At 50.9% G+C, this 25,208-nt stretch overlaps 1 protein-coding gene across 2 annotated transcripts; it reads left to right on the top strand.

The window, feature by feature from the left end:
• The first annotated feature begins 6,254 nt into the window (after nt 1-6,254).
• Nucleotides 6,255-22,756, top strand: AQP4 (aquaporin 4). Of its 2 annotated transcripts, none has more exons than XM_081096680.1 (5): nt 6,255-6,520; nt 12,237-12,651; nt 14,471-14,635; nt 14,916-14,996; nt 19,175-22,756. In XM_081096680.1, the coding sequence occupies exons 1-5, from the start codon at nt 6,483-6,485 to the stop codon at nt 19,451-19,453; spliced, it is 978 nt and encodes a 325-aa protein (XP_080952806.1). In that variant the 5' UTR covers nt 6,255-6,482; the 3' UTR covers nt 19,454-22,756. The 2 variants fall into 2 exon arrangements, with proteins under 2 accessions (XP_080952806.1, XP_080952807.1); XM_081096681.1 differs by lacking the exon at nt 6,255-6,520 and adding an exon at nt 9,391-9,904.
• The last annotated feature ends 2,452 nt before the right edge of the window (nt 22,757-25,208 follow it).

Raw genomic sequence — 25,208 nt, forward strand, 5'->3', positions numbered from 1 at the left:
CTCCGTTTCCAAGGAGTGTCTCTCCTCTGCGTGGAGGCAGCAGACACCCAGATGGATGCCAGGGGGCTTCTGAAAGTTATATACTAACGTAACGTGCATCATAAAAATCATATAAAGATAATAAATAAAGTGGTAGCAAAATACTGAAAATGGTAAATAAAGTAATAAAAAATAAAATATTTTTTCATTGCACTTGATGGAAGTCTGTGTGAAGCAAAGCCCATGACATATGTGCCCTAGATAATAAAAGGTCCTCAAAAAAATCTATCATAATAAAAGTGTAATATCCAAATTGACCGAATGGCCAAACAGTGGAACGACCATCCAGATAACCTTCCAGATGAAGCCAGAGCCGCGAGGGCCGGCCGAGGCAACAAAGGCCTACTCTTGCATAAATTTCTTGCATCTGGCCTCTAGTAATAAAATAAAATAAAATCACAGCACACCTCTATCCTTCTCCATTTTATAGTTTCTTAGAATAGTCTCTCCCACAACACAACTGATAAATTATATATTAAAAATTAAAATCTAATTAGCATATCATCCTGGTGCCAGTGTTGCATAGATCAGTGCTATGAAAAAGTATGAATTGGTTTTAAGCATGTACATGTTATAAAATAATGGGAAGCAGTTGCCTTAGGTATGATGAAAGTGGTGGCGGTGGAACAGAAGTGGTGGAAATCTGGCAAATGCTGGGTGCAGGAGAGCTCACTAGAGAAAGGTACACATTCCTTGTCCCAGCTCTCCCACCTCTCACCTGTACAAAACTGACCCCATAGAACCGATGTCCTTGTCTGCCCTTCAACAGAAGCACTGGGGACAGCACACGAGACGGGCACGGAGAACTGACAGTGGGTTCTCCCCCCGCTGGCTTCCTCTCAGTCCCAGGCTCACATTTCCCAGATTCTGGCTCCCTCTGACCTGAGCTGGAAAGGGCATCATTGCCTTCGGTCAATGGGGAAATGAGATCAAGACCACATGGCTTTTTTGAGGTTTGTCACGATAGGTTTCTTGACTTATAATGGCATGTCCTGTGTATCATCGGCATCAGCATTATTTACATTTATTAATTCTGTTTGCAAAGCACTTCTGCTAATATGACCCTGCTTGAGCCTCACTCATTGTTTGTTTATTCCACAGTAGTGTTCTTTTCTTTAAAACATGTCTTGGATCTATGCTAGGTACGGAGAATGCAGCAGTTAGTTACTAAGACGAATTCCTAACTATTACTAAGACTAATTAATTACTAAGATGCCCACTCTTACTGTGATTACAGACTAGCGATAGAGTTAGACAGGTGAGCATGATCCCGGTATGCTGGGAACAATTCCGTGGGCAGGTCTGGGGAACTACAGTATTATAGAACCACATGAGATGAGCTCCAAATCCAGAACGGAGTGAAGAGGGCACCTGGACTTGCCATGAATTTGAAAAAGAGAGTAGAGAGGTAGCACTCCCTTCCGTTTCACAGATGAAGAAACTAGGCTCAACGAGGCCAGGTGGACCGACCACAGCCACTAACAGTTCAGTGGTAAAGTCAAGACGGCAATCTCTTGTCGTTTCTCCTTCCACAGCCCAATGGTATTGTGTCACTTTTATCATCATCATCATCATCATCATCATCATCATCATTACTGTAAGAAATGTAAGACATACGTGTAGCCCACAACTTCAGTTTATATCTAACAACAGAGACCAATTTAGTATCAGAACAGTAGTGAATGGTACAGACGCATTACCTGGTTCTAACTGTAGAGTATCCCATAGGATCATGGGTTGCTGTGGGATTTTTCAGCAACTAGAGCCCAGCAAGTTTGCAATGGGCAGGTTCCAAGCCGGAGATCAGTGATGACGACTGTTTAAAAATGAATCGGAGATCATGTGGCAAAGAGAAAAGGGAAAAGCAGGAAAGATGAAAGGACCCCCTAGTTGACTCTGTAGAGGTGGGAGCTGAGAAGGCATGGCCACGACTATGACTTGTCCCCTGCCACAGGCATGTGGGCCCAGAGGAGCTGGAGATGAGGACATGCAGGCCAGGTGAAACCATCCATGAGACTTGTCGCCTCTAAGAGGCCCTGTGAGCTTTTCGGATGTAGATTTCTTCTGCATGTATGAAACCGGAAGTACAGAGTTTAGAGAAGGATGCACGGTGAGGTAGGAAAGAAGCTAGAGAAAGTTTGAATGACTTGACTGTTGAGAGTCACAGATTATGACCATTTCTGCTCTTCTCTTGGGAAGGGCCTTCATCCGTACTAATAAGTACATGAGCTGGCACCAATGAGGGTGACCTTCCCTTGATGGGAAGTGTTGAAATTTGAAGTGTTCAAATTTAAGTTAAATTTTGGAATGATTGCTACTACAGATTATACTTCGATTATTGACCATTGTAAACATTTTGGCCCAACCCCTTAGATCCATCCCAGAGTTCTTTGCTGCCCTGAGAACTGATTTATTTTCATTATCTTTATTGTTGAAAGTATTACAGATGTTCTTTTTTCTTTCTTTTTTTTACTATGGATGTCTCAGCAGCCTTTAAAACACCCAGCCCAGGTCTGGACTGTCATGGTAGCTGGGTAAGAGATAAGGGTAAGAAACGTATCCAGTCATCTCACCACATTTCTGCTTTTTTTGTACAAGCTCCAGATGAAATACAGTCACTCAATAAAGTCCTTCTGTTTCTCTCCCCTCCCTCCCTCGCTCCCTTCCCATTTGCCTAGAGAGGGGAACCCTAAACCCTTTGGGGCCCTGCCAGCAGCACCAAGAGAATCTCTTGACTGTTTTCCCAGGGAATTCCTGCCTTAAATGTCAGCGGAGTACAGCTCCCAGCCGAAGCAGAGGCCGCCTGGATCCGAATCAAGGAAATGTGCTGCTATACCAACCGGGGAAGACCTGGATCCACGGGGCTGGGGGCGGGACGGGGGTTCAGTGAAAGGATTTCGGGGGCCTTGGAGAAGGTCTCATCAGATGCACCTCGCTGACAAATGGGAAGCTAGGTCAAGCACTGGGTTCCTTGCTGTTTTTAGATTGTTATTTTTATATTACTCTCTGGGTGGTGAGCTACGCTTCTGGGAACCGCTCTGAATTATAATAAGGCAACACCTCTTTGATAAAAGAACAAAGCCACCATTACAGCTCTTTGTCTGGTGGCTGTGAGCTGCTGCTGGTGGTGCTGGTGGTGGTGGAGGTGGTGGTGGTAGAGGTGGTGGTGGTGGCGGTGGTGGTGGTGGCTGTGAGCTGCTGCTGGTGGTGGTGGTGGTGGTGGTGGTGGTGGTGGTAGCTGTGAGCTGCTGGTGCTGGTGGAGGTGGTGGTGGTGGTGGTGCTGGTGCTGGTGGTGCTGGTGGAGGTGGTAGTGATGGTGGTGGTAGTGGTGGTGGTGGTGGTGGTGGTCCTGGTGGAGGTGGTAGTGATGGTGGTGGTAGTGGTGGTGGTAGTGATGGTGGTGGTGGTGGTGGTGGTGGTGGTGGAGGTGATAGTGATGGTGGTGGTGGTGGTGGTGGTGGTGGTGGTGGTGATGATGGTGGTGGTGGTGGTGGTGGTGGTGGTTGTGGAGGTGGTAGTGATGGTGGTGGTGGTGATGATGGTGGTGGTGGTGGTGGTGGTGGTGGTGGCTGTGAGCTGCTGGTGGTGGTGGTGGTGGTGGTGGTGGTGGTGGTAGTGATAGTGGTGGTGGTGGAGGTGGTAGTGATGGTGGTGATGGTGATGATGGTGGTGGTGGTGGTGGTGGTGGTGGTGGTGGCTGTGAGCTGCTGGTGGTGGTGGTGGTGGTGGTGGTGGTGGTGGTGGTAGTGATAGTGGTGGTGGTGGAGGTGATAGTGATGGTGGTGGTGGTGATGATGGTGGTGGTGGTGGTGGTGGTGGTGGCTGTGAGCTGCTGGTGGTGGTGGTGGTGGTGGTGGTGGTGGTGGTGGTGGTGGTTGTGGAGGTGGTAGTGGTGGTGGTGGTGATGGTGGTGGTGGTGGTGGTGGAGGTGATAGTGATGGTGGTGGTGGTGATGATGGTGGTGATGGTGGTGGTGGTGGTGGTGGCTGTGAGCTGGTGGTGGTGGTGGTGGTGATGATGGTGGTGGTGGTGGTGGTGGTGGTTGTGGAGGTGGTAGTGATGGTGGTGGTGGTGGTGGAGGTGGTGGTGGCCCCTACAGTTGCTATTGTATTTATGTGTTTGTTTTTACTGAACATATTGATATATAAGGGCTCTAGGGGGGTCATGATGCTGCATTTTGTGAAAAGCAAAATAAGATTTATGGGTTGCCATTGTCTCTGCCCCCACCAGACTGGGGCACTTCCCGTCTGGGACCGAGGCCCTGCTGGCACTGCCAGGGCTGTGTTTCAGTTGTCACTCTCTGAACACAGGAGGAAGAGGTCAGCGTTCTGAGGGCAAAGGTGGGGGACAGTCCACCAACCCCGAAGACGCACGGCAGCGCCAAAGGAGAGCGGAGTGGCGTAAGTAGTTTAAAAATTCAGCAATATGTCAGTCAGCTACTTTCTGCTGAGAATTATTGTAGCTTTCATTGGCCCTCTTTCCTTCTTCCTCTCATGTTCCTGGCCCACGGCTTCACAAGGCTCCTCACCCCGACACTCACAGGTGCCTGACCCAAAGGGCTGATTTGGAATCAGCAGGCTCGGCTACCATCCTCCCCAAAGATCGCAGGGCGACTCAGTGAGCAGGTCAAGATTGCATCAATACGTCGTTATTCTATTTCTAAGTGAAATCGGTTCTTCCAAATTCACCAATGGGGAAAAGATATTTTAGATCCCAAATATCATTTGGCTCTTGACCCAGGACACTTCAAAGCAGGTCCACTTAGACACTATGATGAATATTCGCCAGGCTCCCAACCTCCTCTCATCCCACCATCACGGCAAACTCATTAGGGCTGCCTTCTCCCATCCTCACATCCTGAGTGCCCCGCCTGCAGGCCACAGACAATCCTATTGGAGAGCTGTGTCCCTCCCCAGAGAAACACCAGGCACCTCGCGGGGCTTGCTCGGGGCTGAAGGTGTGGCAGAAGGATCCCTTCTACCACCTGGAACCTAAAAAGGACAGTAAGTACAGCCCAGTGAGAAAAACTGCCTCCAGTCGGTGAAGGGTTAATCCCTGGCCAGCCATCAGCCCCTGCTGAGTGTGCTAATAAGTGTAAGAGCTGGTGCCAATGAGGGTGGCCCTTCCCTTGGTGAGAACTGGAACCGGGAACCAGAACCGCCACCCTTAGGAACTGGACTGTCCATACCTCCCACCAGAGCGGCGACCCGGCAGCCAGGAGAAAGGCAGAGGCTCTGAGAAGCTGCGCGGCCAAGTGCTGCTGGCACTTTGTGAACCGCTGCCGGGAACCGCCATGCGCGGGGAGCCTGCTAATGAACCAGGCTGGCAGCGAGGGCACCGAAGAAAAGATCCCCAGAGGCCAGCAGCCTCGGGAGCCCGGGCCCCCGTGGCTATGACCCTGACCACGGGCCTCACCCACGAGAACCCACGGTCTTCCTTCCCACGCCTCGCGCTGAAATAGACTCTGATCTGAAATCAGATGAAGAGGCGGGGCCGGGAGGGGGAAGGTCCCCCAGAGAGATATGAGCGACCATCTCCTGGTTGGGCTGAGCAGTACCTTCCTAAATGATCATTGTCTTATTGAAGAGCAAGTAACTAACTCTCATAGAATAAGAGAGCCCGTATGGGCCGGTGATGACTGACTCATCAGCAAAGGGCTGTGATGGTTCCAATTGGAGGCGCCTGAGGCCCATTGAAAAAGCCCAGTTAGGAGAGGCTGCCGCCCATCCTCAGGCCTGAGGGCTCACCAGCACCGCTGGCCGGAGTTGCCTTCAGGCCCAGCAGCCTGAGTGATGGCGCGGGCTCCATACATGATGCAGTCAGCCCTGTCCTCGGGTTTCTAGACATTGAACCCCCTACAGCTCCCAGTGACTGTCCCCACCCACTGCTATCTGTCTTCCTTTGCTCCTTCTTCCCCACAGTTGTTAGTGTAGAACCCAGGTCGGCGTCCCGCAGACGCCCCAGTTCCTGCTTTTATTCCCTGTTGTCCGGGCCAGGGGGCCAGGCTGCGGACAGACCTGCGTTACTGTTTGTGCTTAGCATGCCGCTCGCTTCTCCGATCAAGCACTTCACATAAACGCTTCATAAAAACGAAGGCACTGCGGCCTCTCAGTTCATCTCAACGCTGGAAGGTGCCATCCGTGGTCTCAGAGCTGCCCAATTTCACCTGCAAACTCACAACCGACCAGTGCTCCTTGGGGGCGGGGGAGAGCGCAGACAAGGATTTGGGGGAGTCCTGTGGTCAAATGGCCAGCTAAGGAAGCGCAGCGTCGGCCGGCTGCGTTCCTGAAGGCCCGTGCCCACGGGGACCAGGGAGAGGAGAGCTCTGCCCAGTGCGAATGGCAGGCTCCCCCCAGCCCTCCCGGCCCAATCAGACCAGTCCCGTAATCTGACTCCGGGCACCAAGCGGCGGGCGGGCCGAGCGCACTCGGCGGGGGAAGGCATGAGCGACAGACCCAGACCCGCGGCCAGGCGGTGGGGGTAAGTCCTGCGTCGCTAAGGGGACACCGCTCGGGGCCAGACGCGGGGACAGGCGGCTTATCAGAGATCTGGGCCTTCTCCCCGGAATCCAGGCGGAGACTGAGCGCAGGGGTTAGGGCTGAGCCCTGAGCGGCTCACAGGGCAGGGAGCGGCCGTGGGAAAGGGGTGCAAGCTGACACCCGGGCAGCACGGGAGGGGGACCGCTGCAGGTAGGGCTGCCGGCAGCCTTTTTCATAAGAAAAACGATCGCTCAGGGGCTCGGCCGCCAGGAGCAGGCCGGCTGGGTGTCGCTAGAAGGAAAGGCGCCCCTTTCCGTGCGACCCGGGCACACCAGCGAGCCCCTTTGTTCTGGGGCAAAAGAAGCCAAACAAACGGGGCTGCTCCGTTCAGCGCTGGGGACGCGGGGACACTGACATGGCCGCAGGGGGCTCGGCCGCGGGGGGAGCTGCTGAGGCCACAGGTGTGGGTGCGCTGCCAGGACACTTGGGCGGCCGGTCGCTGAGCCCTGGGCGGGGATCGGACTCTGGGTTTTGAAAGAAAGTTAGATGCGCCGTCAGCAGTTTATTTATCTGTTTGGTTTTTGTGGGTATTTTTTTCTGATGAAAATTTAAAGCTGGAAGAGCAACTGAGTTTCTGAAATTAGGTCCCTGGAGAGGTGGACGGATGCCTGAGAGAGGAGCAGGGAGAGGGGACCTGAGAGAGGAGCAGGGAGAGGGGCTGAGAGAGGAGGAGGGAGAGGGGACCTGAGGGAGGAGGGAGAGGGGCTGAGAGAGGAGCAGGGAGAGGGGCTGAGAGAGGAGCAGGGAGAGGGGCTGAGAGAGGAGGAGGGAGAGGGGCTGAGAGAGGAGGAGGGAGAGGGGCTGAGAGAGGAGGAGGGAGAGGGGCTGAGAGAGGAGGAGGGAGAGGGGCTGAGAGAGGAGGAGGGAGAGGGGCTGAGAGAGGAGCAGGGAGAGGGGCTGAGAGAGGAGGAGGGAGAGGGGAGCTGAGAGAGGAGCAGGGAGAGGGGCTGAGAGAGGAGGAGGGAGAGGGGCTGAGAGAGGAGGAGGGAGAGGGGCTGAGAGAGGAGGAGGGAGAGGGGCTGAGAGAGGAGGAGGGAGAGGGGCTGAGAGAGGAGCAGGGAGAGGGGCTGAGAGAGGAGGAGGGAGAGGGGAGCTGAGAGAGGAGCAGGGAGAGGAGCTGAGAGAGGAGGAGGGAGAGGGGCTGAGAGAGGAGGAGGGAGAGGGGCTGAGAGAGGAGGAGGGAGAGGGGCTGAGAGAGGAGCAGGGAGAGGGGCTGAGAGAGGAGCAGGGAGAGGGGCTGAGAGAGGAGCAGGGAGAGGGGAGCTGAGAGAGGAGGAGGGAGAGGGGCTGAGAGAGGAGCAGGGAGAGGGGCTGAGAGAGGAGCAGGGAGAGGGGCTGAGAGAGGAGCAGGGAGAGGGGCTGAGAGAGGAGCAGGGAGAGGAGCTGAGAGAGGAGGAGGGAGAGGGGCTGAGAGAGGAGCAGGGAGAGGAGCTGAGAGAGGAGGAGGGAGAGGGGAGCTGAGAGAGGAGCAGGGAGAGGGGCTGAGAGAGGAGGAGGGAGAGGAGCTGAGAGAGGAGGAGGGAGAGGGGAGCTGAGAGAGGAGCAGGGAGAGGGGCTGAGAGAGGAGCAGGGAGAGGAGCTGAGAGAGGAGGAGGGAGAGGGGAGCTGAGAGAGGAGCAGGGAGAGGGGCTGAGAGAGGAGGAGGGAGAGGGGCTGAGAGAGGAGGAGGGAGAGGGGCTGAGAGAGGAGCAGGGAGAGGGGAGCTGAGAGAGGAGCAGGGAGAGGGGCTGAGAGAGGAGCAGGGAGAGGGGAGCTGAGAGAGGAGGAGGGAGAGGGGACCTGAGAGAGGAGCAGGGAGAGGGGCTGAGAGAGGAGCAGGGAGAGGGGAGCTGAGAGAGGAGGAGGGAGAGGGGCTGAGAGAGGAGCAGGGAGAGGGGCTGAGAGAGGAGGAGGGAGAGGGGCTGAGAGAGGAGGAGGGAGAGGAGCTGAGAGAGGAGGAGGGAGAGGGGAGCTGAGAGAGGAGGAGGGAGAGGGGCTGAGAGAGGAGCAGGGAGAGGGGAGCTGAGAGAGGAGCAGGGAGAGGGGCTGAGAGAGGAGCAGGGAGAGGGGAGCTGAGAGAGGAGGAGGGAGAGGGGACCTGAGAGAGGAGCAGGGAGAGGGGCTGAGAGAGGAGCAGGGAGAGGAGCTGAGAGAGGAGGAGGGAGAGGGGCTGAGAGAGGAGGAGGGAGAGGAGCTGAGAGAGGAGGAGGGAGAGGGGAGCTGAGAGAGGAGGAGGGAGAGGGGCTGAGAGAGGAGCAGGGAGAGGGGCTGAGAGAGGAGCAGGGAGAGGGGCTGAGAGAGGAGCAGGGAGAGGGGAGCTGAGAGAGGAGGAGGGAGAGGGGCTGAGAGAGGAGCAGGGAGAGGGGCTGAGAGAGGAGCAGGGAGAGGGGCTGAGAGAGGAGCAGGGAGAGGGGCTGAGAGAGGAGCAGGGAGAGGAGCTGAGAGAGGAGGAGGGAGAGGGGCTGAGAGAGGAGGAGGGAGAGGGGCTGAGAGAGGAGCAGGGAGAGGGGCTGAGAGAGGAGCAGGGAGAGGGGAGCTGAGAGAGGAGCAGGGAGAGGGGCTGAGAGAGGAGGAGGGAGAGGAGCTGAGAGAGGAGGAGGGAGAGGGGCTGAGAGAGGAGCAGGGAGAGGGGCTGAGAGAGGAGCAGGGAGAGGGGCTGAGAGAGGAGCAGGGAGAGGGGAGCTGAGAGAGGAGCAGGGAGAGGGGAGCTGAGAGAGGAGGAGGGAGAGGGGCTGAGAGAGGAGCAGGGAGAGGGGCTGAGAGAGGAGGAGGGAGAGGGGCTGAGAGAGGAGCAGGGAGAGGAGCTGAGAGAGGAGGAGGGAGAGGGGAGCTGAGAGAGGAGCAGGGAGAGGGGCTGAGAGAGGAGGAGGGAGAGGGGCTGAGAGAGGAGCAGGGAGAGGGGCTGAGAGAGGAGGAGGGAGAGGGGCTGAGAGAGGAGCAGGGAGAGGAGCTGAGAGAGGAGGAGGGAGAGGGGAGCTGAGAGAGGAGCAGGGAGAGGGGCTGAGAGAGGAGGAGGGAGAGGGGAGCTGAGAGAGGAGGAGGGAGAGGGGCTGAGAGAGGAGCAGGGAGAGGAGCTGAGAGAGGAGGAGGGAGAGGGGACGGGGAGCTGGGGAAGGTGCGGGAAGAGGGTGCAGCAGGGAGGGGCCTCTCCCAGGGCCTCTGTGACCCAGGGCCGCTGCTGCTGAAGGGGGACCTGCCCACCGGGTCCTGGGCTTTCTGCTCTGTCGCTTCCTCTTTCCCACTAACTCCGGCCACGGCCACGGACGAGCGGCAGGTGCCAGCACCTTGACCCTGGCCATCGGGCGCCCCAGCTGCAGAAGCCACCGCGTCCCTTCTCTTCCCATTTGTGAGTTGTCTGCCTTGTCCACTTGGGGACGTTTGTAATTCTCTCCCAGGGCGCCTTCCCAGCCGTTCCCAGGGCTGCTTTGTCTCTATTTTCTCCTCCTCTGGGGAGTGTGAGGTCCCGGCCTCCCCACTGGGTTTTGTAATTACAGGGTTCATTCAGAGGGTTCCCTGGGCAGCGGGCTTGGGACCGGCGGGCGGTCCCCTCCCCCTGGAGCCTCCTGGGCTTGGGCAGGACATGGGGGTCTCTTTCCAACTCTGCACGGAGGCCCCCTGTCAGACCAGAGGCTGAGTTGACTCCTGAAGGTTGAGTTCCCCTGGCCCTTTGTCTCCGGGGACCCCAGGATTGGTGTGGGGGAGGGGTCCTCTCTCACTAGCATCTCAGGAGGCAGCGGCAGGACCACAGCTGTTGGAACACTCGGCCTCCTTGCTTAACTTCTCATGGCCCCTGCGTTGGATTCTGCTACCTGCTCGCCATACCTTAGCTCTTGCTGCTAAAACAGGCAAATAAGGGCAAAAGCCTTGAAAAGTGGAGACATGGGGTGATTTCCCATTCATTTCTCTCAGTATGTGGCTGGCTTCCTGTCCCCAAGCCGTCTCCCCAGCTCAGAAATCTACAGGCAGGGAGAGGGGGTTCTGTCCCAGGAAGGGGGTGTCTTCACTCCCAAGACTGTTTCCCTGCTCCCACCATCCCTCCCCCTCACCCCACCAGCACAGGAGCGCCCCCGGGGAGGCCCCCAGGCTGTCCTCCAGGGCCGAGCAGGAGGGGTCACCAGGAAAACTCCAGAGAAGCCCTTCCCTCCCAAGCTGTGTTTGCAGGGCCTGGGTGTCCCTCTCCCGCCCCTGGCCCCCAAGCTCCGCCTCCCTGGCTGTCCGCCCTGGGCTGCCCCTGGAGAGGGGCAGGGTGCCTGGGGCTCTGCTGGCATGGACCAGCTTCCGGATCCCTTTGGGAGTTTATCTGAAGGGAACATCAGGGTGAGAGGGTCCAGCACAAGGAGGGCCAGGGCGCAGCTTTCCCAGGGGGCGGGGGCTGCTGGGCCACCTGGACGTGGGCAGTGGGGGCTCTGAGCAGGTGGCAGCTCTGTGTGTCCACTTAGCCACTGCTCCTGAGCCTGGGCACTGCCCTGAGCCTGGGCACCGCCCTGAGCCTGGGCACCGCCCTGAGCCTGGGCACTGCCCTGAGCCTGGGCACCGCCCTGAGCCTGGGCACCGCCCTTGAGCCTGGGCACTGCCCTGAGCCTGGGCACCGCCCTGAGCCTGGGCACCGCCCCTGAGCCTGGGCACTGCCCTGAGCCTGGGCACTGCCCTGAGCCCGGGCACCGCCCCTGAGCCTGGGCACTGCCCTGAGCCTGGGCACCGCCCTGAGCCTGGGCACCGCCCCTGAGCCTGGGCACTGCCCTGAGCCCGGGCACCGCCCTGAGCCTGGGCACTGCCCTGAGCCTGGGCACCGCCCCTGAGCCTGGGCACTGCCCTGAGCCTGGGCACCGCCCCTGAGCCTGGGCACTGCCCTGAGCCCGGGCACCGCCCTGAGCCTGGGCACCGCCCCTGAGCCTGGGCACTGCCCTGAGCCCGGGCACTGCCCATGGTACCACTCTCCCTGTGCTGGCCTTGGAGAGGCTCCCCTGGGGCCTGAGGTTGACACATGGGGGTCCCAGCGCTCGTGTCTGGACAGGAGTTGTGCTCAGTGTCCCTGGGGCCACTCCCTCGGGCTGGGGAGCAGGAAGGGGTCCGGCTCTTCTGAAGCCCTGGGGATCCTACGCCCCTGCCTGTCACCAGGGGATCCCCTCTCCCAAGGAGCCTGCCTTCTGCAAAGACAGACCTCAGCATCCCAGCTGCCCAACAGCCCCCACTAATCCGTCTCCCATCCATTCGCAAAATGCCATTTTGAGCAATAAACTGCGCACCTGGAGGCGGCCTCCTGCTTTAGTGCTTTCTGCTCAAAATATAACCGACCAGGAAAGGCCCAGTGACACTTAGAGCTTGCTGGGGGGGTGAGGGGGTGTGGGGGGAGCACGAACTGCAAAGGAAATGCATCTGACTCTCCATCTTTCCGGGCTTTGATTTAGACGTTTGCCTTTCTGGTGACAATTCTGATCATTTCCCAGTGAAACTGGAGTATCTTTTCGTATCAAATCGAAGGAGACCCGGGCAGCAATCCCTTGAGCATCGGTTTAGGGGACAATTACTTGATGGCAGGCATTTCCCGGAAGCAATCTTTGTGGCACGCATGTGACCTGGGGGGCTCCCCGCAGTGGAGCAAGCCCGCGGGCCCGGTGCCTCCTGGATTCGTGAACCCAGGCCGCGTAGCTTCTGACGCTGATTTCGTTTCTTTTCAGCAAGTGCGGGCCTTGGTGCAGAAGACAGAGCGTCATGGTGGCCTTCCGCGGGGTCTGGACCCAGGCGTTCTGGAAGGCGGTCACGGCCGAGTTCCTGGCGATGCTCATCTTCGTGCTGCTCAGCCTGGGCTCCACCATCAACTGGGGCGGCGCCGAGAAGCCCCTGCCCGTGGACATGGTCCTCATCTCCCTCTGCTTCGGCCTCAGCATCGCCACCATGGTGCAGTGCTTCGGCCACATCAGCGGCGGCCACATCAACCCCGCCGTGACCGTGGCCATGGTGTGCACCAGGAAGATGAGCCTCGCCAAGTCTGTCTTCTACATCGCGGCCCAGTGCCTGGGCGCCATCCTCGGGGCCGGCATCCTCTACCTCGTCACCCCGCCCGGCGTGGTGGGCGGCCTGGGGGTCACCACGGTAACCTCTTTAGCTCTTAGTTTAGTCTTGTTTTTTTAGTTTTTATTGTGGAGAGTATTACATGTCTCCCCTTTCTTCCCCCTCCAGCCCGCCCCCACGCCCCACCCCAGGCCTTCAGCACCCTATCGTCTGTGTCCATGGGTCGTGCCTATATGCATGCAAGGTCTTTGGTTGATCACCTCCCCACCCACCCACCCCTGCTTTTCCTCTGAGAGGCCACACTCTGTTCTATGCATCTATGTCTCTGGATCCACTCTGTTTGTCTGTTTATTTAGTTCATTAGATTCCACATATGAGTGAGATCATGTGATGCTTGTCTTTCTCTGACGGGCTTATTTCACTTAGCGCGGTACCCTCAGGTCCCGCCAGGCTGTCTCAGGGGTCAGAGGGCCTCCTTTCCACTGCTGCGTAGTATTCCATGGTGAAAATGTGCACCATTCGCTCTTATTTTTATGCCAGGACTTCAAGCTTCTTGCGGACTCTACTCAGTGACACCCTGGGGGCCTGAGAGACCTTCCTAAAATGGCTCATTTATTCTCAGGGCATTTCGGATGATTCCTTTTGAGCTGATTCTGGCAACGCTGCATGCATCCATATGAAATCCTTGTTTGCTATTAAGTGACTTGAAAAATTACTGTCTTGATGGCACAAAATTTGTGTGGGTTTTTCCCTCTCTCTCTCCCACCCCAGTGACGACACCAACTATACATTTAGCATAAGACACTTTTATTGCCATTATTCGTTGGTTCACTAGCAGAAGAAACAATTTGTTTCTTGCCATGTCTGTGAAATGTTAAATGATCTATGTTAAGGGTCACACTTAAAAAAGCACGTTGGCATTTGAACCAGCTTGGCCCTTAGCTGGTTAGGATTATCGTCTGTTAGCTCAGCACCAGAGTTGATTTAAAACACACACACACAGGGTTTAAAATTTAATTGAAATATATTAATTAATTTAAATCTAATTACTGGATTTAATCATTTCCTTATAAAATTACAAGACTCTCAAGAAACTCTTTTATAAGTTAAGTAGAGCAGTGGCACATTTTGCTTCTCTTGTAGAAAAAACATTCAGCACAGACTCCTGCTTGGTCATTGTAAGAGCAATTAATTTCCCGTGATTGCCCCAAATGAGTGGAAATTCATGCCTTCTTTTGGGGGGGGGGGACAGGAGCAGTGTCTCAGTTGGGAGTGGAGTGGAAGACTCAGCCATAAGGTTGTTTTTTTAATTACAGTTTCCATTCAAGATTCTTTTGTATTAATTTCAGGTGTACAGCAGAGTGGTTAGACACTCATGTACTTTACAGAGTGGTCCCCCTTGTATTTCAAGTACCCACCTGGCACCATACACAGTTATTCAATGCTAGAGGCCCGGTGCACGAAATTTGTGCAAGGGGCTTGGCCCTCATGGCTTGCCTTGGCCCTCACAGCCCCGGCTTCGTCCAGAAGGTCATCTGGAAGGACGGCCAGACGGTCATTCAGCTGTCTGGTCTAATTAGCATATTACACTTTTATTATTATAGATTGTTGACTCTATTCCCTGTGCTGTCATTTAGATCTCTGTGACTATTCAGAAACTACCTATTTATGCTTCTCAATCCCTTCACCTTTTCACCCAGTCCCCACCTCCCCATTCCCACCCCCCACCCCCGCCACTGTCAACCGTCAGTCTGTTCTCTGTGTCTCTGAGTCTGGCTCTGTGTGAAATCGTATGCCCACCATTGCTTTTATGCGGATGAAATATGCCTTTCACAATGCTGTGTCGCCATCGAAAATGTATTCCTGCTTCAGCTCAGACGGAGTACTCTTCTCCTTCTAGGTTCATGGGAATCTCACTGCAGGCCACGGTCTCCTGGTGGAGCTGATCATTACCTTTCAGTTGGTGTTTACTATTTTTGCCAGCTGTGACTCCAAACGGACTGATGTCACTGGTTCCATCGCTTTAGCAATTGGATTTTCTGTTGCCATTGGACATTTATTTGCAGTAAGTTTCCAAGTCCATTTGAATAATTGATCCATTTCATTTAGCCTCACCCTAGAGCTGGCCCGAAAATGTTGTGTTTAACAGCTGTAGTCCTTTACACTCCAGCCATGTCTATCCCTTCTCGGTGATGATTTTACCAACTTTCCCACGAGGATGTCGATATGGCAGTGAGCATCTTGATAGTGCAGTTAGCACTGCAAACGGTAGCAAATCTCAGTGAAGGAGACTTGTCAGTAGACCTGTTAACCAAAGCCTAAAGTTGCTTTCTTTTTCCCTGCAGATCAATTACACCGGTGCCAGCATGAACCCCGCCCGATCCTTCGGACCTGCGGTGATCATGGGGATCTGGGAAAACCACTGGGTAACTATTGTGTTGAGGACAGTTACCCAGGGAGCTCTTTATTTTTTTCATTGTTTTTCTCACTCGTTTCTCGTACTTCCTCCCAACCTTGACCCCCTATTTATTACATTTTTCATAAGAGAGACTAGTGCAGATCCGTAGCAAAACATCTCCTCTTATATCTGCTCTGAGCCTCAGTAATAGTCTTTTTTTTTTAAGCGCTGCTCTGGGCGCTGTGTCTGACAGCTGACGGCAGAATGCGCTGCACAGGGAGGTTGCCTGTGTGGAACCAGTTAAAATCAGGACAGTGGAGAGGAGATGGTTTTTAAATAATTGAAAGTAAAGCTTTCCTGGCAATAACAGAAAATACACTTGCAGAAAGAAGATGAAGGAGGAGAAAAGAATGAAATGCTTAAAAGCACTGCCCATAGCAAAAACAGTTATCTTTTTTGTTTACAAAAGCGTGAACCCAATTAATAGGATGCAAGTTGGAAGCATCTGAAGTGCAGATGGCGAGGACTGAATGGTGCGAACGTTTACGCTGTTAGCACCGGAGCCTCAGCCGGAAAAATAAGTGACTTTCAGGAAAGGCAAGCTTTCAGCCCCGGCCTAGCCTACCTGCTGATGCACTGGCGGTGCTTCCGAGAGCGGGGGTGCCCGTTTTCAAATATCACAACCAATTTTATTTCTATTGTGTCTTACAAAAAGGAATGTTAATTCCTTAAATGAATAATGTGGCAGCTTTGCGGCCACTCACACACTAACTTACAATAAGCAAAATAAATAGGCATGCGAGCCAGCCTCACACGGGGTAACTCTTACTGTCACTTATATGTCGTGAGTGCTGTTTTACAACTTTCCGTTTGTGAACATAAAAGAACGTCACTTCTGTTTTAGTCCGGGCACGGGGTGGTTACTGGCCCAGTCACACCACTCAGCCACTGTCTACACTGCAAATGCGGAGAAATGGCACCCGGCGACGAGCATTCAGTTCTAAAGAAGCACACCACGTTTTTACAGGAAATCCACACCATTGAATGGCCTGTGAGTCAGTGTTCAACAGCAAGAGTCAGGACTGAGGCAGGCAAAGACTTTTCAACAATACTACCCATCAGATTGGTTATTGTGCCACTGGTACTTCTAACTTTGTGCCTCAACAAATTTCCCACACCAACGGGAATGGAAATTTTTTATGGACAGTATATAGATCTTATGAAAACCATACAACTTTTAGTTCAACCTAACCTATTAAATTCAAACCATTTTTTATAATTAAAATTTAGAAAAATGACAACTTTCAGTTTAATTTATGAGGACTTTAAAATGCAGGTGAAAACATGTTTTTATTAATTACTTGTTAGGTGTGCTAAACTAGTGATGATTTAAAGAGTAGGAAAATTCTTAGCTTGTTGATTGAATCAAAGTTTCTCCCTGTGATTTTATAACAAACTTACTCCTACTGAAAGTGAATGTCCAATGGTGTGTGAAATTTAGAACTAAGTTAAAGTATATCTGCAGATAGATAGATAGATAAATGATAGATAGATAGATAGATAGATAGATAGATAGATGATAGATAGATAGATAGATAGACTAGAAGTAACACCAAGATAGTAATGACATTATTTTAGTTTTCTTTTTTATACTTTTCTGTATTTTTTAAGAACAAAATTATTTTCCTTTGTAGCTTTTAAAACATTAAGACTTTGTTTTGAAATAGCAGTTTGAAATTCAGATCTGTCCATTGTTAGCACATGCAGCTAGATGCCTTGTTCATAGGTGTTCCGGGGGAAGTGTTGGAATCACAGTCTCTAGTCTCCCTGTGGGACTTGTAGCTTGTGGAGTAAATATACCCAAGGAGATCTTACCAAAGGAACAAAGAGTAAAGACAGCCAGAGGGGGGCTCCTTTGAAAGCCTGGAGAAGGTGCGCTCTCACACGGTTTCTTTCATGTTGGAGAAGAGAAACGTGGTTCTTGTAACCGCTCTACCCGGCTCCCCTGTTAAGTACATGTGTTCGGCTTTAGCTTAAAGATTGGATTCTCTTTAGATTTTGCAGTGAGGATGCTGATATTAATTTTCAGAGAGTGTTTTAAGCCAGAATCATTCATCATTTTTTTTTCCAATGAGAAGACTGTACAGTGGAAACAATATAATAGCTCAAAAGAGTGGTGAAATCCCAGCTCCACTGGTTGCTAGGCATGAACTCTGAAGCAAGCCTCTTACCCTCTCAGAGAGGCGGTTTTCTTCCTGGTCAAATGGGAATTATAATTACATCTATAGCTCAAAGGGTATCGTTGGGGTTCAATGAGTGGATATGAGAAAAGTATGAAGTACAGCTGGCTCAGAGACAGTGCCCAGTAAACAGGGTTTCTGTTGCCCACGTAAATCTCTCTTTTTTTAAAAAAAAAAAATTTTAAGTATTTTTTTATTGAAACAGAGAAGAAGAGAGGGAGAGAGAAATAGAAACATTAATGATGAGAAAGGATCATTGACCGGCTGCCTCCTGCACACCCCCTACTGGGGATCAAGCCCGCAACCTGGGCATGTGCCCTTGACCAAAATCAAACCCAGGACCTTCAGTCCTCAGGCCAACGCTCTATCCACTGAGCCAAACCAGCTAGGGCAGTGGTCAGAAAACCGCAGCTCGCGAGCCACATGCGGCTCTTTGGCCCCTTGAGTGTGGCTCTTCCACAAAATACCACATGCGGCACACGTACAGTGCAATTGAAACTTCGTGGCCCATGCGCAGAAGTCGGTTTTCGGCCTGGGCGAGTCTGTTTTGAAGAATTGGCGTTAGAAGAAGTGGGGGTTGTCGATCGGTAGGGCAACGGGAGACGCGCGCAGGTGGCCGCAGGATACGCAGCGGGGGAGGCGCACGCGATTCATGCAGGAGTGTGGATGGGAGAGTGGGAAGGGGTCGACCTCAGCGAACGTACCTCAATCAGATTGAGGATGTTTTTAGCAAAAGCCAGCTTAGGAGTACCCTAATTAAGTTAATAACAATGTACCTACCTATATAGTTTAAGTTTAAAAAATTTGGCTCTCAGAAGAAATTTCAATCGTTGTACTGTTGATATTTGGCTCTGTTGACTAATGAGTTTGCCGACCACTGGGCTAGGGCAGCCCACGTGAATCTCTCAAATGAATGTCTAATATTCCACAGCCTACATGTGCTCAAAAGCCAATGTTGATGTTTATCCCAAACTCAAAACTTAATTTATTCTAGACACAGAAGTGATATGATAAGAGCTTTCAGTTATTGAGTTAAAATCCCTCTGGACTTGCTTGCTCATCCTCAGCTAACCAGCATCCGTGAACTCGGTCCAGGGTTCTTCTCCACGTCATGTGGGAAGGAAGGGTGAGCAAGCACTCTGCGGGAAGAGTAACGGAGGAACCGGGAGGGTGTTCATTAAATCCCATCACCACATGTTAGAGAGGAAAAGCACGTGACATGAATGGAGGTGGCTTACTCGCATAGCCAGCCTAGACACATGCGCCTTCAAATCATCTAGGAAACAGGGAATGGGGCAGGTTACTGTACAACCGGAACTGTTCAGTATTTACAAGCACGTAATTAAGTTTCAATCCATTTCCATTCAGTCCTGCACCCATGAGGAAGGTGTTCTATAACCCCACTCTGTCGGGGAGGAAATGAAGGTTTAGGAAGTGAAGTCGCTGATGCAAACACGCACAGCAGCTGGGCGGGGAGCTGAGAGCCCATTCGTCATGCTGCGCCGGACAACTGCCGCTCCCGGTGAGGAATCTGTGCCGTGACCGTGAGCAGCAGGAAGCCGGTGTGAGATGGCAAAAGAAAACGAGAAAAGCACTCCCCGGAACCTTTCTCTGTGTTAGTGGAAGAATTCTTATATCCGCTTATACGCAGTCTCACCAGAGAGGAGCTACCTGTACTTCAGTGATCATCAGAAAATGCAAAGAAAGTCATTCATGACAGGAAAAGAGAAAACAGCCTTTTCTTGTTTTCTGTTCAAATGTCATTGAACGATGGCTCTCTGGCATGGATTTGATGTATTTTCCTTTATTCTGTCCAGTTCTTCTCTTTTTCATACAGTGCCCCGTTACCCATGACCCGCACATGACCCTCTCTTAGGTTAAGCCCGCTAAGTTCTATCTGCGGGAGTTGTTCAAAGGAGTGACTTTTCTCGGCGTGAGTTCTCTAACCCCTCCCTCTTCTCCCCAGATTTATTGGGTTGGACCCATAATAGGAGCTGTCCTTGCCGGTGGCCTGTACGAGTATGTCTTCTGTCCAGATGTTGAACTCAAACGTCGGTTCAAAGAAGCCTTCAGCAAAGCCGCCCAGCAAACCAAAGGGAGCTACATGGAGGTGGAGGACAACCGGAGCCAGGTAGAGACCGAGGACTTGATCCTGAAGCCCGGAGTGGTGCACGTGATTGACATGGACCGGGGCGAGGACAAGAAGGGGAAGGACCCATCGGGAGAAGTGCTGTCCTCCGTATGACTAGAAGATGGCACTGAAAGCAGACGCGAGCCCTTAGAGCTGCCCTCAGAGGTCCTCCCGCCCATTAAGGAAACAGACTTGTTATAAAGTAGACATGTCTCATGTCACGTTACTCAGTCTAGCTAACAAATATTTCATTATTTACTAAGGAGGAATGGAAGAAACCTATTGTGAATTCCAAATCTAAAAAAAAAGAAATCTTTTACCAGTATCCCCAAAGCAAATATGCGTCTAGTGTATCTACTTGCCACTCATTAGTAATCAATTTAAAGTGCGTATCAGGATCTGGTTAAGTCTTGCCAGACAGAAAATATAGGCAAACCTATCTGCTTATTCTTCCTCGACCAGGAAATTGGTATCATCAATTCTCATTTGAGTATTTGTTCCATTAAATCAAGTTTGTCAGTGGCAAAGTACAGTGCGTCACAGTCATGCGCACTCAGAGAGGAAATACAGCAGTCCCTTATTATGAGCAGTCCCTTCCTTACAAACTACCTCGGCAAAAGGATACATTAACAAGGGCCATTGCTAATGGACTATTTCCATTTATATTTCAAATATCAAACTTTAGCCCCAAACGCCAATTCATAATATTCCTTCCTCCTCCTCATGCCTACGGTAATGTGAACTAAAACCCAAAATGGGAAGAACGTTCAGAAACCCTATATATGTGTTAGCTCTAAAACATCCAAATCGTAAGAGACATCTATTGAAATTCAGGACAAACTGATTCGTGAGACCTTATGAGGGTGGGAGGAAAGAACCATCACACAGAAACCATAGGAAAGAGGAAACCTGAATTCTGGTATCAGGTAGTCGTTCTGTTTTCAGTGCACATCCTCAGATCCACCGTGTGGGGGTGACAGGCTACGCTTTTAACCTGACAACTTTGCTTACTTTTTTTTTAATTTATTGGCAAAACTAGGGGTTTTGTTTGTAACTTTGGTTATCTATAGATAAACATTAGCCGAGACCTATTTTTGATAACAAGAACGTAGTAGGCGAGTTTGGGCTTTTTGTTGACCAGTAAGCTCTGTCCGTTCAAGAAGGTGGGACCTGGCTCCTTTTAGTCCCAGCCTCTGCGGCTGTCTCACTTCTCGGGGGATGCGCTGATCATCGTCGCTGTGGGTGCAATGATATCTTAATGAGTGAACACGCGTGAGAGGCAGGGACCAGCGTGGCTGTCAAATAAAAGGGTGAGGACAGCAGAGCGTCCTGTGTTCAAGGCCGAGTAGATGACAGTCCTTCGCTAGTAGGGATACTGCACATAACCCAACGCGCTTTTTCAGTGTTTTCCTTACTGACTTGTTCATTTGTCAACGTAGTTTGTTTTTTCCTGTGCTGCTCGGCCTCACTGTCAGTAGAATGGTCTCTGCCAGCCCCAGTTTCTACCATCTTAGCCGGGCAGGCCAGCCTTTATCTTAGACAGAGCACCGCAAACGGCGCTTCCACTGAACAAAAGCCCGCCGTGCAGCAAAATGCGATCGCTGCAAAAAATGGCTTGTAAATAGCTGATCGTCAAGGGCTTTCTTCTCGCTCACGCAGTTCCAACTGTGTGCCGCATCTCAGCGCTAATGCAGCTGTGTCTGTAGCCGTGAGATAATGGACCACTATTAAACCTGATTCTCTTCGGTGCTAGGAACGCGACACGTGACGTGTGAGGTTCCCAGGCAGTCATCACCCCAGTGCTGTGCCCGGGAGGGCCACTGGCATTTTTTAAAATATATTTTTATTGATCTCAGAGAGGCAGGGAGAGGGAGAGATAGAAACATCAATGATGAAAGAGAATCATTGATCGGCTGCCTCCTGCACGTCCCCCTTCTGGGGATGGAGCCCACAACATGGCATGTGCCCTGACCGGAAACGAACCCTGACCTCCTGGTTCATCGGTCGACGCTCAACCACAGAGCCATGCCAACCTGGCCACTGGCATTTTTTGCAGCAGGTGCCAAATCCCAGGCCCCTTTCTCAGGGTGTGGCCAACCACACCCTCTGCAGGTGATGCAGGTTGCTTCCTGTTTGGGGAGCGTCTATAGGAACTAGATGCGATGGTAAGGATGCTTCACGCCACCTTCTTAAATGGGTGTGCGATGCCACTGACGACTTAGAATCGCTGGTGGTTCCGCTCAAACGGTCATTTGCAAACATCTCAGTTCAAAAATGGGCTAAGAAGGACAGCGAAGCAGATCTTCCCAGCCTCTTACAGCTCATTGGCTCACCGTCACTTTACTCAGCCATGTTTTACCTCTCTTCCACGCACTTCCGTTAGGCATCCAGTACGTTAGTGCTGAGGAAAAGCGTAAATGATGTCTTTGTACTTCGTTTTCCAGCAGCTAACAGAGTGGCTGGCACATAGTAGGTATTCAAAGCACGTGTTAGTTAATAAAAATATATACATTTCCTGTGGGATGTGAGAACATGAATAATTTTCTCCTAATCTTTATGTAGTTCCATACTGAATAAAAGCATGATTTCACGGACTAGGGGAAGGTCATAGAAGTGCAAAAACCATCAAGTATGTTTGCGCAGTCCACCTTTTTGGAGACATGAAAGCGTTAGCCCTTTCTCCCTGCGTATGAGCCAGCACGGTTTGCGTTTCACTCAAGGCTCTGCCCGAGAAAAGGAATGAGGTTGTCCCTTCCTAATGACACCGCTGCAGCAGGGGTCCAGGCCTCTAGGATGGCTCCAAAGTACCCACGTACCAGGGTATTTTCCTTTAATCCCTTCTTGTGCTGCTCCCAGGAGAGCGCCCCTGACAGATACACAGAAAGGAGATGAGAGGGAAAACGCTGGAAGGACATAAATGAATTATACCCCGGCAGGAAACGATGCGCCCGCCGCTTCCCTTCGGAGAAGTACGGCAAGCGCCCCAAAGGGCAAGGTGGTCCCAACTCTGAACGTGTGCACAGTTTACCAGAGAGCTCCCACGGGAAGAGTCCGTTGTTTAAGCTTTCCGCGGTTTTTTAAGAAGCTGAGGCCCAGAATTCGAATGAATGTTTTCATTGCTGAAGGACAGCATTTCCTTCCAGGAGTCCTAACTGTCCGCCCTGGAAGGAAGTATTCTCTGGCACCGAAGGCGTTGCCCAACTTTAAGATTCCCACGCTTTTTGTTCCTGCCGTTTGAGGTTTTGCATTCATTCTTACACTTTCTAAGATCTGACCATTTTCCTAATGCAGTCGGTGGATGCTGGCTAGAGCTGCCGCTCAGTCTTGAAGATTTTACAGGAAGGACAGAAACATGTGAATAAAATAGATGATGGTGTTAAGCTGCCTGATTAATTACTAGATTAATTACTAAATAGCAAAAAAAAAAAAATTATTCTTCTTGGGCCCTGAAACCAGGCAACTCACTCACGGGTTTAAACTCCAACATGACCAGGAAAATTCCAAAATAGAGGAGCAAATGCTAAAACTGATTCTGGCGAGGCCCTTGGCTGCAACCTGTCCCATTATCCCCACTTGCTGTCAACATTGGACAAAGAAATCACCTTTGTGACCACTAAAGAGGGCATTGGGGGCTCGAGAGGGCCCATGTCGAACAGCATAAAGCCAGTATAATTCTCATCAGGAGCTCTATAGAACATGCACCTGCAGAATATCTTATACCTGATAGTAATAGTTATTCTGTCTCTCATGATATGTTTGTAGCACCAAAAGTATTAGGAAGATGTGGTAACTCTCTGGAAAGTATAACAAGACACATTCTTCGCAGCACATTTTCTCTCTTTGTGTTGGGATTGTGGTACTTCACAGGTCACCTCAAACAGCAGTAACTTTTGAAGCCCATAATTTTCCTGAAATACCTGGAAGACATTGAATTCAGGGCCCAAAACATGTGGCTGCACACATTCACAAAATAACTATTGCTTATAAAATACATTATCAAATAAATGCTATAGAACATGTGGAATAATTACTTCAGTAAATTTAAGAGCCATTATAGTGATCCCAGGAGTGTTAAAATTCAAGAGCTAAAAAAGTGTACTTAATTTATAGAACCCATTGGGAGATATTTCTAGATTCTCTTCAGGATTAATTAAATACACAGGCAATTTATGAAAATATATAAACAATAGTTGATCATGTTTATGACCCAAATCACAATGAAATTGTAATTCATGATAAACTGGTGAGAATAAACTGAACATATGGTTATAGGCACAATCATTTATTAACGGAAATGTTATTCCAACGTTCGAGCTAATGTTAAGGAGATTTAAACTGTAATGTCTAATATTCGGGGTAATCTATTAAAGTATTAGCATTGTGGTTGATTTCCATGAATTATGTTGTATCTCATAATACTAAGCTTGTGAAAATAAACATTTTAATGTTTTAAAAGGTAAGCATGGTGCTTGGTGATGTTTGAAAATTCATTCATTCATAGACTATCAGCTAACATGACAACGAGTCTAAAAGTGAAGACAAACAACTGTGACTCAAATGAAGGTGCTATTGCCAAGTAGCTGATCCATCCTCAGGTCCTGCCTATGCAGGTGGATAATAGGTGCCGTGAGTACCGGCTTACCCCCTTGAGTCCTTCGTTTGAGGGACTCCTCAATTTTAAGAGGCTATAGACCCTCAGGGAAGGACTGGGGACAATCATTCTTGTCATGTACAACCCATCGACGAGTAGTAAATGGTGCCTCAGGAGCCAGGTGGACATGAACCTCTCTTACCGCATTTGTCACATTGGAGGACAATCATTTGTGTAGGTCTGTCTTCCCTTCTAAGTTCTAAACTCCTTGAGGGCCAAGACTTTGTATTATTTATCGATCTCCCTGAATTATGTTGCATCTCATAATACTACGTATGGATCCCTAGGCTTGACATTTCCCTTAACAAATGCTCATTTCATGAGTGAATAAAGAACTTCAGGAACATCTAACAATGAATGGGAAATGCCACACAGTGCTAAACTCCAATCTAGCTGGTTCTGCTGTTATATAGGCACTGGCCATATATTTGAATTCTCATAATTCCATTTAGGAGCCTGAAATTAGCTCAAACACTAAAGAAAAATAAAAGGAACGTGCACAAAAAGAATGAAATGCTAATTGGATTTCTGAAATGTATACCTAATGTGTAGGCAACAAGACATGTTTTCATTGCTATATTTATACAGTGGCCAGATGTTAGATGAAATTTAGCTCAATGAGCATTTCCGTAAGAAAAGCATTTTAACAAGCATGGGAGGCTAGAGATATAAATGTCAGCCTGGTTTTAGATAATTATCCTGCTTGGAAAATGTCCAAAACAATATGCCGTCCAAATTAATTCTTATTGTTTTTTAGTTTTTCTATCTCTTCACTCCTCAGGCTTAAGAAGACATTGAGGGCCCTAAAAGCCTGAGCTGAATTATGCTGCTTCCACATGTACAGAAGCTGCTGAGAAATCATGACATTGATGTTTGTAATCTTTGTGCATAGCACTGTGATGGTACATAGCTAGTGCTCAATAAATGTGAGATGGATGGATGGATGGATGGATGGATGGATGGATGGATGGATAAATGGGTGGGTGGGTGGATGGATGGATGGATGGATGGATAACTGGGTAGATGGATGGATGGATGGATGGATGGATGGATGGATGGATAGATGGATGGATAAATGGGCGGGTGGGTGGGTGGGTGGGTGGATGGGTGGATGGATGGATGGATGGATGAATGGGTGGGTGGATGGATGGATGGATGGATGGATGGATGGATGGATGGATGGATAACTGGGTAGATGGATGGATGGATAGATGGATG

The sequence above is a fragment of the Myotis nattereri genome (assembly GCF_964212035.1).
Source record: "Myotis nattereri genome assembly, chromosome: 8".
Lineage (NCBI taxonomy): Eukaryota > Metazoa > Chordata > Mammalia > Chiroptera > Vespertilionidae > Myotis > Myotis nattereri.